General features: G+C 43.1%; 1 protein-coding gene across 1 annotated transcript in view; it reads left to right on the top strand.

Moving 5' to 3' along the window:
• LOC104158109 (vascular endothelial growth factor receptor kdr-like) overlaps positions 1 to 14,740 on the top strand; it is a gene marked incomplete at its 5' end in the record, with an annotated part of 71,026 nt that overhangs the window by 24,592 nt on the left and 31,694 nt on the right. Inside the window, 6 exons of the mRNA XM_009695676.1 lie at positions 1,315 to 1,423; positions 8,487 to 8,780; positions 10,886 to 11,032; positions 12,730 to 12,855; positions 12,967 to 13,073; positions 14,295 to 14,430. Coding sequence (XP_009693978.1) covers positions 1,315 to 1,423; positions 8,487 to 8,780; positions 10,886 to 11,032; positions 12,730 to 12,855; positions 12,967 to 13,073; positions 14,295 to 14,430 — 919 coding nt within the window. The remainder of the gene's footprint in view (positions 1 to 1,314; positions 1,424 to 8,486; positions 8,781 to 10,885; positions 11,033 to 12,729; positions 12,856 to 12,966; positions 13,074 to 14,294; positions 14,431 to 14,740) is intronic.

Below are 14,740 nucleotides of genomic sequence, written 5' to 3'. Positions count from 1 at the left end.
CGAAGCTCAGAAAATCTTAAGTAACTCTCTGAAAATACATCCCGCACGGCTATAGACACATTCATGGTGCAGCTGTATGAGGAGTAAAGGAATGCCTTGTGTGAGTTTAGTTTAGGATATTAAAAAGAAAGTCCAGAGATGCTTTTGTGCACTTCAAAGCGCTCTCTGGAGATAAGGACAAAGGGCCAGAGGGCGTTATAAGTTTTGATTCTCAAAGTCCTTAGAAAGGACAGCAAAGAAAGTGATATTTGTTCCAAATGTGAGGGCTCTGAGTTCCTTGGGTGAATGGCTGCAGGGGAAGTAAAGTAATCTTGCAAGAACATCTCCGTCTTGGTGGGTTAGACCCTGCTTTCTTGCTAGCAGCCCAAAGGAAGTACTAGAAATAAGCACAGCCATGACCTGCGGGTAGTCCTCCATGAGCTTGTGATGTTGCATCATGACAGGGACAGGGAGTGCCACATGGCTGGCTCCTCATTAAGAAGGCCCTATACAGAAGCGGGGGCTTAGGATGTTTAAGGAACACAAGTTCTTAAGGATGCGTTTGAGTTCAGCCCCATGAGTAACTATACCACTTCCTTTTTCTATGTGGTGAAGCCCAGGACAAGTGTTCCTTCCTTCTCCTTCATGATCCTCCCTTTCTTTCTAAGCCAAGTGGCTTAGCACAGGCAGCTTCTCCAAAGCTTCCTTACTCACCGCACAAGTTCTGGTAATGCTCTGAGGAAGGGTTATGGAATCAAGGGGCTTCCAAGCACAATTTGTGAGCTGGGGCCCAAAGGGGTCACATCTATCCCCTCCTTCTCTGGGGTTATAGCAAAGCAAAGCAAAATCCTGCAATATTCTTTATACCACATCCATATGAATGACCTGCTTCCCATGCAAATGTGGGTGTCCTGTTACCCACGGAAACCATAACTGAAAAGCAGAAAAGAAAATAGATGGATGTGGGACTGCGTTTCCAGTGTCTTAGATGAATCTTCCAGGTCCTTCACTTTAACTTTTTGCTGATGTTGTCACACAAAGACTTTGGCAGTGTGTCAAAGGGGAACCCTGTTTTTCACAGGGGAGACAGGAAGAAAACAAGGGGAAGGTTTAGGAATGATGAGGGAAGAGAATTAACTGGGCTGAGGTGATATGAGATGAGAGACCAAAACCCTAACAGAAGCACTTGTCTGTTTGCGAGCTTCACTCATTACTAGAAACACCTTTGTTAACTCTTTTTCTACCATAAAACATATACTTACCCGGTACTCTCAAGCCTGTCTGGTAAGCCTACGCTACACTCAAAGCCTTTCCTTTTTTCTCTTTGCTTGGCAGATTGTGAGCACACTAACTATGGAAAACAGCAGCGCATCAGGAATCTATTACTGTGTGGCTTCAAACAAGATCGGCGAAGAAGAGAGGAGCATTGAGTTCTACGTCTCAGGTAAACACCACAAGAGACACTACACAAAGACTAGATGCTGATGGTCTGATTTACCTTAAAGTTTTATATGGCAGGTGAGTGCTCGTTAAAACTGCTGGGAATCCCTACATGTTGTGTTTTCAGAGCACTCCCACACAGTCGCAGGCTCTTCACCACATGCAAGGTTGGGTCCTGCGTCAGTGCACAGCTGAGTTTGACATGTCCAGCATCAGTCCTGATGCCCCTTTTGCCCTTTCCAAGGTGCAGATGCAGACCCTGAGTCTGGCTGCCTGTGTCTTAAAGCAACACTCATGACATTTGAGCACTGTCCTCATGAAACCTCTAGCAAAGGCTAAGTTCTTTGTAGTCTTCCAAAGGCCTGGAGCCTCTCCCTGAGTCAGGAGAACGGTTGGTCTCCAATTAAGTCAGTAGACATAGCAAAGGTGAGCAAGGCCAATATTCAGACCTACTCCAGGGCTGATATCACTGGGAGTTGTTGTGACATTGGATCCCTGCCTGAGCAATTAGCCTTTCCAGTGCCCTTTAAGGAGGGAGGAGGTGGACATGCTATTTCTCCAAAGAACACAAATCTAAACAAATATCTGCTTAACCTTTCAACACAGAAATTCTTTCGTAGTGAGATCAAGACCTACATAATGCTTTTAGGAGAGTTGGGAGTTTAAAAAAAGAGAAGAGTCCAGGGACAGCCTTGTTCAAGTGCTTAACCAGAACAAACTGAATAATTTCTGTGCTCACTTTCTGGATGAGTGGATGTTGGCTGGTAGAATTTGCATCAAAATAACAATTTTTAGAACAAAGAGTGCAAAAGTGTCCTGGAAGGTAAATGTCTGATTCTCACTACTTGGTTTCTTCCCCATGAAGCAAGTTCTCAGGGCGACACTCGCTCGTGGCAGTGCTCTGCACTCCTCTGCCTCTCTTGCATCCTGTGTTGTTTGACTGCATTGCTCTAAAGTAATTTAGCACATTTCAAATCGGGCTAACCAAAAAAAGGGCTCACTAAATGTTGTTATCATTCTTATTACACAGAAGTGCCAATATGAAAAATATCACCCAACAATAATGAAGCTGGTGCCACATGGGGGAAATATTTCACCTCCATTTACAGCTTCTTTGTACTAGCCCAATGCCTTATGGAGACAGAAGAGGGTTTAAGCCTCCAAAAGATATTTTCCAAAGCCCTAACTCTTATTTACTTAGGAAAAAGCCCTTCAAGGTGCACTTTTGGGAGATACAGCTCAGACATGAGAGGTCCTTCAGATGTCCAAGGGAGGCTGAAGACCAGCTATTAATTTTATACTTCACCACTTCCAAGTGTTGAGTCTTCACGTGGGTTCGTTTCTGCTCTGAATTCTGCCAGCTATTATGTTTGGATGGGTTACTCAAAGCTGTACGTTCCCAAGCTATTCACAGAATTTTCTAATACTTGGTGACTAAAACCAATGCTGCAGCAACTAAATAAGCAACTAGCATAAGGTCAGATGCAAAGGGTTAGATCAATCCACGCACCTTTCACAACTATGTTTTATTTTAATAATAAAGTTATGTAGTGTTTTTCCCCCCACAGTGAGCTAATATTTCAGATTTTTTATTTGAAGATCAATCTAGCAATGTTTTGACACACAAATATTTTAATCATGCAATTTTAATTATGAAGGAAATGAATCACTGGACAAAATTACTGGCAGCAGTTATGGTGGAAATGTTTCCACCAAAACAGACCAGGCAGTGAACAGGGCTTGGCAAGACAGATATATTCTTGCCTGTGAAGAAAAAACTGTGAGTCTGTGCCATTCTGGGGAAGCGGCAGATGCTGAACAAGCATGACTGACTTTTATAAGTGCTGTGTTTAAAAATAGTGGTGTTTATGGATTAGAAAGAAATGAAATCTTTCTAAATGTAGCCATCCTGATCCTAAAGTAGGTCATGTTGCAGTGGTAAAATAGCAGCAGAGTGACCTGCTGCTGGGTTTCTTCACATGATGGTCCTCAGTTGAGTAACGCATATTAGTCCAACACATGGCCAGGCTGCTCTAAGAGCTGCTGCTGATGGTCTGCCTCATAGATGAAAAAAAAAGCACTGTCTTCTACTGGGTGCACTTGGAGGAGGCTAAGTGACTGCCAGGTTACTCGCCCCAGGAGTTGCCTCTAGTCTCAGTGTTGAAGGGACATTCAGGGACAGTTTGTGAGATACCAAATGGGGGAAGTCCACAAGCATAAGGCTCTAAGCAGGCCACTTTACAATTGCTAGGCTGATTAATTTTATGCAGATTGAACCTAAAAGCTGAGATGAAGGCTGTGAGAGTCTGAGAGCACACAAGCAATGAGAGGGCCTTTAGGACAACGTCTAGCAAATGTTCATAGCACTTCACAGTGCTCTGTTCTCTGCAAAACAGCTGCTAGTTGTGGGACTCCACAATTAATTCAGCAATTTATTGATTCTAAAGACCTGATCTCCCATTATCTCCTACCGACAAACAAGCTAGCGGATCCTGAGCTGCTTTCAATCATTTTGGCTGAATTGAGCTTAACTAACTTCTCCGTGGGAATAAATCTGAAGATGATACAGAGGCTAAACTCTCTTCTTCCCTCAAAAACCTGTTCCACTAGGTCAGAGTTGAAATGTTTCCTCAGGACACAGCACAGTGTTACAGGGAACCTTCATCGGGTGTTGTCCAGGCTGCACCTGCTTTCTGGGGCCTTGCCTTACTTCAGTCTGGTGTTTTCATCACCACCATATTCATTTTAGAAAAATGTATTTATCCTGATGGAATAATGTCAACAGCCATTTTGTTCTTCCACTGCAGAACACCCCCCCAAAACTCCCACGGACTCTAGAAATAGCACTGATATCTATTTTTAAATCATTTCTTTGCCAGCAGAATTCACTTCAGTGAAGGGTCAACAGGGTTTGGAGATCACGCTGAAACCAAACCATATAAGGGGTCCAACGGGATGAGAAATCTTATTCAGTGACAGCCCTGAAGCCTCTCTGAGCTCTTTCTGCAGATGTCCTGACTGTCAGCGTCCCACTGAAGCTCTCCTAAAGCTGTTCATGGCAGCAGAAACTCCCATAGCAATGCAGTAGCAGTGTTATCCATCATACCCTGGCCTAACTCTTATTGCAGTGTTTTTGTTTTGTGTAAATCCTTTTTACAGTTTCTTGTGGAAACAAAATCTGTCTCCTGCCTGTCTTGCCCACCACAGTTTTGACACCAGTGTACCCATTTAAGTCAGATGACTGTTTTGTCATGGGCAGAGGCAATATGGGCGACCCATCAGATGCTCAGAACTGCCTCGTGTCATTGCCCACCACCCATTACACACCAAAGAACACTCAAGGCAGACTGCAGCCTTCCTAGTGCAGTGAAGAGCTGACCTGATGTCTCCTGGAGGTATTCTCTGCCATGAACAAGTACTATTTACCTTCTAATCTCTGGTCTGCGCCTTGGAAAGGGCAACTATATATGTTACTGTAGGTCCACAGTAAATCAAATTCTAGCCTTTGTATGATGTACAACAAAATGGGATCCCACCCATATGAAACCTCTGAATGTTCTTGGAATATAAATGAATTATGATAAGAATAACAAATAATAACAAAAGCCGTTTTTCAAGGGCTTATCTAATTGCAAAAACAACTCAGAAAAATGGAGTTAAAGATTTCTACCAGAAAGAAAATATTATATTTCAAGCATGAGATAAGAATCTGCTATCAGATACTACAACAATGTATGAATTGGGCTGTTCTGCAACTGCTTGCCACTCTCAATTTGCTTATTCCTGACATGTTTACAGGATTTATGAAAAGCTCTGCACTGTTTCAGATGGTAGGGCTCACCCTTTCTTTTTCTCACTCTCCCTACATGCATATGCCTGATGGCAACCCCCTGACCCTGACAGGCACAGGGATGGAATCTGGGAAAGAGCAGAAGTTTTGAATTACACAGATTATTGTGCAAAGCACAGGAAATTAAAAACAATTAATTCCTTGTAAATACAAATGGAGCCAGACTTTCTTTTGATTTATGCTGACTTTTTACCTTCCCCCAATGGCTTATTTCCCTATTTTGCCATGGAATCCCTCACAGTCGAGAGTGAAATTCGCAGCTACTACAGTGTAATACAATACGAAAGACAAATGTTTGGTGACTGCTGATAAAAGAGAAAAGGCCCCATGGTGCATTCTTTTAGCCAACTTATTAGGAGTCTTATAAAACACTGTAACTGTTCAGAGAAAGGAAGTTAATCACTGCTCAGGTTCAAGATTGTGTAAGCAAAGTAGTCTAAGAGATGAACTGACTTATAATGTGGTCTCAAAGCTGCATTTACTCCCCAGATAATCCAGGTAGGAGGAGAAAAGAGAGAGGAGAGCAAGAGACTCTTTTTTTCCCTCTCTTTTTCCTTCCACTGTAATGAAAATCAATGAATATTCTATTGGAGCTGAAAGAGCTGCTTGAAAGGCTAACAAGATGGAAGAGAACAGTGCTGGTCCAGCTAAAAATATTCAAAATGCTAAATAAAAAATGTCAGTGGAAGAAATGATAAGAAAAACAAGCCAGCCCTCTGCTCCTAGAATGTTAAGTTGGTCGAAAAAACCCTGCACTGGTTAAGTCCAGCGGCAAGGTGAAACTATCGAGCATCCTTCACAATTTAGGGGTTGGAAATTAACACATAAAATTCACTAGGGATTTGCACCAAAATGTCAGAGATCTCTGGGTGCTCCAGCCCTTGCTGTCACTGCCATACAGAAGCCAATGCCTTATCCCAAGGGATGCAGTATTTCCCCTGGGGTGGGCTTTCTCCCACAGCCATTCAGGGAAACTCACCCTGCAAAACAAACAGGGCTGCAAGTTTTAAGAAATTCTCCAGAAGAAAAGGCTTCCTGAGAGGCAGAAGCAAGGGCAAATAGGGCTGCCAGCCTAACCGCTTCAGGCCAAGGTTTAGCTTGCCCTGCAGATTTGCAGGGGTTCCCTGTGTTTTACCCTGGGTAACGTGACCAAACTCCTACCTACCTCATCGCTTTACCTGGAATCCCTTTATACTTTCACTGAGACCCAGCACGTAGGATCATAGGATAATTCAGGGTGGAGGGGATCTCAGGAGGTCTGCCAGACCATTGAGCTTACTGAAGAACTGAGTCTAACCAAAGATCCATTTACCCTAGTATTATACTCTTGCTGGAGCAAATCACAAAGGCTTAGAAGAGAAACTAAGAAAAAGTCAAGTTAAGAGGGACTTTCTCCGTATTTTGGTTTGACAGATTCAGAAGAGACGCTGAGATGCGGCTCATGCCACATCCCAGTGTTTTCACTGGACCTTAATTCTTCCTGTTTAGAGAAGTTTTGCTGGCCTCAGACTTTTCCCCTTTTTGATAAGCATCATCTTGACATGTTAGAACCACAGGACATCAGATGTGAAGAATGGATGTATTACACAAATCAGTTTGAGCATACAGCTAGCACTAAGCAAGAAAGAGAGCAACTGAGCCTAACAAAACACTGCATAAAGTAAACTGAAATTTCATGAAAAGGGAAGAAAAGAAAAATAACAATTTCCACAGCTGTGGCCTGAGGGGTCTCTTCTCTTTTTGGATCTTTTGTAAAATATTTCTGGTGCCAGCCTTTAAAAACCATGAAGCAAAGCTTATTGGTTCTATTCCAGATGACTTGTGAAGAAGAGAGACTTTTAATCATATCTCAAAGCTCCTTCAGAGTTCTGTATTTTATGTAATATATGGTTTATTATAAGGCAGATTGGTTTTTTCAACAGCGTCACTATTTATGCTCAACTATAGCTTCGGCAGAACTTTTTGCAAGAGTTTGCAGTGTAAGCCCCTGGCCAAATTCCAGCTCCCATGTGGAATTTGTTGGATTGCAACTGCAGTGCATACTTGCTCCCCTTTAACTTCTGTCCTTCTCAAAGTACCATCCACTTCATCCTAGCTTGAGAAAGCATCTTCCTAGCAGCTTGGTATTGAAGCAATAATCTATCAGTCAGATTTATTGCAAACACTGTTCATGTTCTGAAGGTAATCCAGAGTAAGTCCTCCCAAAGTGTCCCATCCCCATACTACACCTGGTAAAATTTATAAGGGGTTCCTCATAACTCTCAGCTCCTTGAAAATCCTGACCTAACAGACAGAAGAATAATTCCAGGTCACTGTAGTTATCAATGCACTTTCATTCAAGTCTGCTGGGTGGATTGATAACTGAAACAGACAGAATAAAAAAAGAAAATAATATATTTTGGACACAATTTAACTGCAGGTGTCTGGTGGCTAATGCAGGAATAGGAATGTGTCTGTAGGCCAGACTCTGGCATTTTTACTCAGAAGCATTTTTTCTTGTCTTCTAATGGGTTCAGTTTGCCACGTCAGGAAAATTGATTTTTTTTCCTGGAGTGAAAAGTTACTAAAAATACAGCAAGAAACAACTTACTCTTTTGTGGATAGACTGGACTTATGCCTCAAAGTATTTTTCTGCTAAATATAAAGGCCTTGAGGACTTATACATCATTAGATCAGTTAATCCATTCAGTGATCAAGTAGATGTCCACCAAGGCACATGTGATGAAAATAAATATTGGCATAGTTGAAATAAGAGAGAATTGGGAAGATTGTTCAGTGGTGAAGAGAGTGTTACTTCTGAGGAATGGGAATAGGTTTCTTTATTCTTATGCAATTATAATTCCAAGCGCTGATTGCTGATAGAATGAGAAGAGCTCACGAACACATTTGTCTACCTGGATAGAAATCTCTCTTCATTAAACTCTCTTAGTCCATTAACTACTTCTATTTATAAACTTTCAATTCATTACTTGCAAATGTAATGATTAGAATACTGAGGGCTACACTACCACAGGTCAGCACTGGGACGTGAGAGGTACATTTACTTACCTAATTCACAAGCACCAGTGCCTGTTTGCACATGCAAATGCGGGTCTCATTAAAATTGGCTCATTCCATTACGACTGGTCTTTGAAATCTGACCATCAAGTTGCAACCAGGCAGCCAAAGATCTTTTCAGCTGTGACTTAATCATAAACATGTTTTCTCTTCCTCCTAGATGTGCCGTTTGGGTTGCAAACAGACTCACAAGTCACAACCATCGTGGGGAATGACGTCCGGCTGACCTGTCGGGCCTCCAAGTACATCTACAGTCACCTGGCCTGGTATTACCCCTCCTCAGAGGTGGCTCTCAGTGACTCAGTGATCAAGAAAACTGACAACTATTCCATTTCTTTGACACTGGTCATTACCAACGTCACGAAGGAACAGAGTGGCCTGTACAAGTGCAGAGCGCAGAACCAGCACAACAGCACCGACACGCTGGAACAGCACACTCAGCTCCTCGTCAGAGGTAGGTCCTGCCAACGGAAAACGGCAGTGGGACGTGCTGTCATTCTGCTGCAGGAGCAGAAATGCCATGTCTCTGCTGCTCCCTTTGAAGCCTTTCAAAGCAGCAGGTGCCCAGCATTTCTTAGGGACTGTCCTAATACAGACTTTGGGCTCTGGTTTGGGGTTTTGGTTCCCATTACTGTATGTGGATTGACACCCAGCCACTGCTGGTTTTGTATAAAATATTTGCCTTACACATAAAGGTGATTTCAGCTGCATTTTATCTTCCTAACTCCATGCTGGGTGCAGATATAGTGTTGACTGAGGAGAAAAGGCATCACCTACCATGTTACTAACAGCACAACTCTATCATTTGGGACTGTCACCCCAGATCTATATGACTTTGGTAGAAGACTCTACCCACTTACAGCTGCCAAGATGATACAGATACCTAAATAGATTTGCACCCAGCAGATGCAAACAGAAACGTCACTGGTCAAGCATATAATCAAGTGACGTGTAGCATTTATTCTGGGTAAGTGGGATGCACTTCATTGTAGTAACAGTATTTTCTTACTTTCACCCAGCCCCCCAACTCTTTTATTTTCATAAAAAAAGAAACACTACAGATCCTGAAGCCTGGTTTCTTTGGCTATGTGAATACAAAGGGCAGGACACTTCTTCCGGTAGAAACTCACTGAAAATGAGCAAAGTTTCTTCTGCTTCATAGTGAAGAAAGTGAGTGATCAGCTCTAAGCCTTCTCAGGGAATGAAACGGGTGAATTTATTAGCTATCTTCCAATGGTGAAGAAAAACCCAAAGTACAGAAATGGAGTAGAATTGAAATAAACAGCAGCAAGCCAGGGTGCAAAAGAGTGACCTTCAGAAGCCGAATTATAAAGTGATTCTCAAATTGGCTTCTTCACCTCCATTAATGGCCAATGAGACACTGAAGGGACAGCTATGCTGCCATACACACTTGTCATTTTGGTAAAAACGAGGCCATGCAGTGCTGGCTTCATCCTTGTTTAAGTGAAGGGGCACATTTCCCATGCAGTCTCCTACCCCCTGCAGCCAACCACACTCTCACGGTCCCTTCCCCCTCCATGCAGACACACACACAAGGAAAAAATGCTCACCCACGCCACAGCTGTGGCTAGCACGGCTCTGATACCTGAGTGGGAGGTGATTTATTTTAAGAAATGGCAGGAGCACCTGCCTCTTCCTGAAGTGCGGAGGAAGAGAAAGAATCTCACCCTGGTATTAGAGAGTGCTAGCGGTTTGGCTTGTCGGTACCGGAGCCACCTGTCAGCATCATCTGACATGGAGGCACTGGGCTTTCTCTGCACTCTGCATCCAGGCAATTCATTTTTCTCTCTCGTGGCAGATATTTTTATTTGTTTAGTCAAATTTCCACCTACACAGACACCTACACATGATGGCTATGGGAGAAACACAGCTAAACTGGGAATACACTCATGGGAGAACTGGAACCTTGATCACATTCTTCTGAGAACTGCCGGGGTCTGTTATCTGTCTGGCACATGTTGGAGAGGCAGTCCTTCTGGAGAACAAGTGTGGAAATGCCCCTCCAAACCAGCCCTCCTTCCCCTATACAAACAAGGTCTTTTAAATGTACTAACACCCATCAGCTACTGTCCTTATTGCAGGTTTTATGGGGGTTTTATGCTGTGCTTGTGATTTTATTCATTGCCTTCCTGTACCTTTTATAAATGAACACAAAGTAGAGGTTAACATGCTTTGTAGTAAGTAGATAACTGCCCTCATGATGGAAGACACACAATCCTTAGAACTGTTTTCTCTTTGCCTCCTCCTTTCTTTTTTTGTATTCATTCTGCGTTTGCTGTACACAGTCACTATCCTCTGTTTTCTTCAGAGGATGAGAAACTCAAGGAGGCTCAAGCTGAAGCCGAGTCTAAGCTTAGTCAGTTTGAAAATAAGCCAAATAAACTCACCCACTTGTCCCATAATCTTTTGGGGGGTTTTTGCTACCACTGATCACCCAGCCCAGAGAGTCATGCAGGTGGCCAAAGGAGAGAAGATGGCAGAGCTGAGGGAGATGCCTTCTGAAATCTCACTGTGTACTGTTTTCCTCTGTGACTGTAGCAAAGGCAGCGCCGTATGTGATACAAAACCTCACGGATCTGGAGGTTAACATCAGTGGCAAGATCATCCTGGAGTGCAAAGTCAGTGGAACGCCAGAACCTCAGATTACGTGGAAGAAGAACGGCTACCCCATTTCAGCAGCATCAGGTGAGCGTGCTTGCTTCCCGAGCGTGCTGCACTATTATACATAACACAGGATCACGGGCCTGCAGGTTTGCCACAAGCATAGGACCTACAACTCCATGGCTACTGCACGCCCAGCTGAGTCAGGATAGTATACACCGCCTCAGGAAACACACACACACAAATCCAAATACGTCAGCCCACTGCAGTAGTCTCCAGCTTGGACTTTGAGGTCAAAGCTGCCAACTGTTTGCAACCCAACGCCTGCTTATGCAGCTTGCCTTCCGCATGTGGCAGTGTTCGTGTCTGCAGAGTCAGCAGACACGTCTGCAGGCATTAGCACAGCGTTGGTAAACCAAGGAGTGCAGCGTGCTGCTGTTCAGTCTGCTTGTGTGAGACAACAGTTTGTGTATAAAACTGAGACAGAGAGCGTACCTGCTTGTCAGGTGGGTCTGAAAACACAAGCCTGAACTGTTAGACATCCTTGGGGGCCTGATCAGACTATATTGCAGCAAACTGTGGGCAGTCACCTAACAGTCAGGTCCAGGGCACGCCACGGCGTATTACACATCCCTTCTTTATCCGCCACAACACAGTAATGAGAATGTGCTCACAGCTCAACTGGTACAGAGCAGTACAGGGACAGTGCTACCATGGGCAGGGAGCACAGGCTCCCTTACCTGAGCCAGGAATTCCTTCTCATCTCTCTGTCCTGAGATCTCCAATAAATCATGGAGAATCCCACGTCAGTAGCTGGTCCTGTGACTTTAATTTTGCATCTTGGACTAGGTAGGAAATCTAGGTTCATCCATAATTCAAATCAGACTGTTCTGAGAGAAACCCTTTATAGCTACTGAAATTTTATAAATAATTCTAGAGGGACAAGCATGTAACTCATCCAACCAATGGAAACATAAATAAAATATTTGGAAAAAACACCTCAGGGTAAATATTTCAGCACGGTGCATGGCAAGTTATGTGCAGTACTCTTGTTAACAACAGGATTCATAGGTAGAACACCCAGAAACTCAAAATGTCCTTCCCTTTTGGATTCAAAGCCTGGCCTGTTTCCCTATTTCTGCCCCAAACATAACCTTAGCGAAACAGATAAGCTCTCAGTTTTGTGCCACAAATCAGGAAAAATTAAATGTGTTAAATTAAATGTAGAAAAGCCTCACATAGTTCTTATCTAGGCGACCTCCCTCTTCCCACTCCACCTCTAGCCCCCGGCTGCCTGTGAATCCAGGATTGCTCCACACCGTGATTTTTCCAGGGATGTGCATAAGCTGATTTCCATGTTCCATGTGTTACAACTCCCATCACTTCCCACAGCCTCCAAGACATTAGCTTTCTCCAAGAATTTCACTGGGTTCCCTTTTTTCCCCAATGTATCTTACTGGTGTCAGAAAACCTATCTTCCCATCACTAACTGCCATAGAAGTTTTCTCAGGCTCTGTCTGCTCAGGACAAATTAATAGCCACATTTGCTGTTGGTTAAATGATCCCCAAGCAATTTACACAGGTAAATTGAAGAGCAAAAAAAATGTCCGGGCAGGATTGTTGCCAGACCACAGTGAGAAGCATAGTATTAAAATGCCTTCTAACAACAGTGCGTACCAGGCCTGCATGGACGGGAGCTGACTTTCAGTTCTCTGTCTCCTAAAAGCATTTGTAGGCAGGTAGGTTATTCTGATAATATTAACCAAAATCCCTTACAACAGGAATTTCCATGGAAAATAATACCTTGGTCATTGAGCGAGTGAAAAAGGATGATGAAGGGCTCTATGAATGCAAGGCGTCCAACGACATGGGCCAAGACAGCACATCAGCTTTCATTAAAATACAAGGTGAGGTCCAAGCTAAGACAAAATGCATATACTGTGTTGGATTGCAGAGAACTGTTTTTCAGTCATGGACTTTGGCTACATTTAAAATTTGGTTGTACATTTAACCTACAGGTTCTGAGGAGAAATCCAACATTGAAGTTATCATTTTGGTCTGCACTGGTCTAGCTGCTACTCTCTTCTGGCTTCTTCTGACCCTATTCATTCGGAAACTGAGAAAAGTAAGAGAGCTTCCATATTGCACAAAGGGTCTGAGATTGGGCCCAGTTTATGTGTAGCATCAGAGTTTAGGGCCGAATGTTTGGGACAGATGGTAGAAAAACTGTGCAAAATGTTCCTATAAAATTTCAGTCCAAGATTTCTGCTGATAGGCCTCTGACTTCTCAAGAGATCACTTGCACTCGTTTCCATGGTACCATAAAATTAGGCTCCTCCTTTATGAGTCAAACTGGCTTGCAAGATTAGAAAACTGAAAAAAAAATCCTAAATCCTCTAAACCGAGGGCTTGATTTCAGCATTTGTCTCTGAAACATAGGTATTAAAGGGGGCCCTGTTTTAAGAAAGATCCTAGGATTTTTGCTCTAGAAATGAGCTCAAACCACACAGATTATTTTGTCTCCAAGTCTTGCTATTCTTTCACCTCTATTTTGTGACTCAAAAAAGTAAGGTTTCAGTAAAGTTCCAAGGAATTTAGGTCTGGTTTTCCTAAACCAAACAGCAAACAGAAAGGCAACCACAGCTTTCTGCTCTGAAGCTCACCAAACTGCAGTCCCAGTCCTGCTCCCCAATACTTGAGTAAAATTTCCCCTCCTATTGCAAATACAGTGATTCAATTCACGTTTTCCTCCTTGACCTCAGTTTAACCGAGTTGTGGACAACAGTGAGTTTCCTATTACATTTTACACCCATGCAAGTCTGCTCACAGGACCCACCAAATCACAATTTCTCACTTAGCAGCATTAGAAGTAGCAGTTTTCACCAGCTTTCAATCAATTTTAAATTGTAATAAGCAATAGCCATGAAGTGGATAACTATGGAGAATCAGGACTGCAAAACAAAACACTATGAAAATGCCAAAACGCTCTGTAGCGCACCAGGAAGTGCAACCCATGGAGTTCCCATAGAAAAGCACCGATTTCCTTTAACAGGTTCAGGTAGAAGACAGGGATAGATTTTGTGTCCTCAGAGTGTTTACCAACATAATCAGTGACTCTTCCCAACACCCATGAGTGGCAGGCATACATAAACATTTATTTCTCAGGTACAAAAAAAAGAGACGCAGGAAGCTGAAGTGATGCATTCATGGTTCAGAATAAATTTCATAGCTAAGTCTGGAATTCAGGGAACTCCCCAAACAGCACTCAGTCTTGTAGACAACAGCTCTCTCCCATTAGAATTACAGTGTAAGTACTGTGAATAATTTCTCCACACCTTGTTTTTAGCCTGATGCCACAGATATTAAAACAGGATACCTGTCAATTATAATGGATCCAGAGGAAATGCCTCTGGACGAGCAGTGTGACCGTCTTCCCTACGACAGCAGTAAATGGGAGTTCCCAAGAGACAGACTGCGGCTGGGTGAGTGGTTTGGACATTATTGCCGTAAAGAATGATGATTTCTAATGCTCCTCAATTTCAGTGGATCTGTTGTATAACCCAAGCAGCAGCCTATCATTTAGTGCCAGTGTACTACCATCCTTGGGGAGAATTGCCAGCGAGTAACAGAATTCAGGATCGTCCTTAATGGGGGGTGAAACAAGGGGTTTGGTAAGGAAAGCAAAGATGTTATCTCTTTCAAAATAGGTACCACCTCTTTTTCTTGGAGAAGTGAAGCCAAACTCTTGACAGGGAAGGAAAGTACCTCCAAAAGTACGCCTGCCAAAAGTAT

Source organism: Cariama cristata, unplaced genomic scaffold, assembly GCF_000690535.1.
Source record: "Cariama cristata isolate BGI_N322 unplaced genomic scaffold, ASM69053v1 scaffold16092, whole genome shotgun sequence".
NCBI classification, from domain to species: domain Eukaryota; kingdom Metazoa; phylum Chordata; class Aves; order Cariamiformes; family Cariamidae; genus Cariama; species Cariama cristata.
Note: the sequence above shows the minus strand (reverse complement) of the source record. Positions and strands in the feature narration are given on the sequence as shown.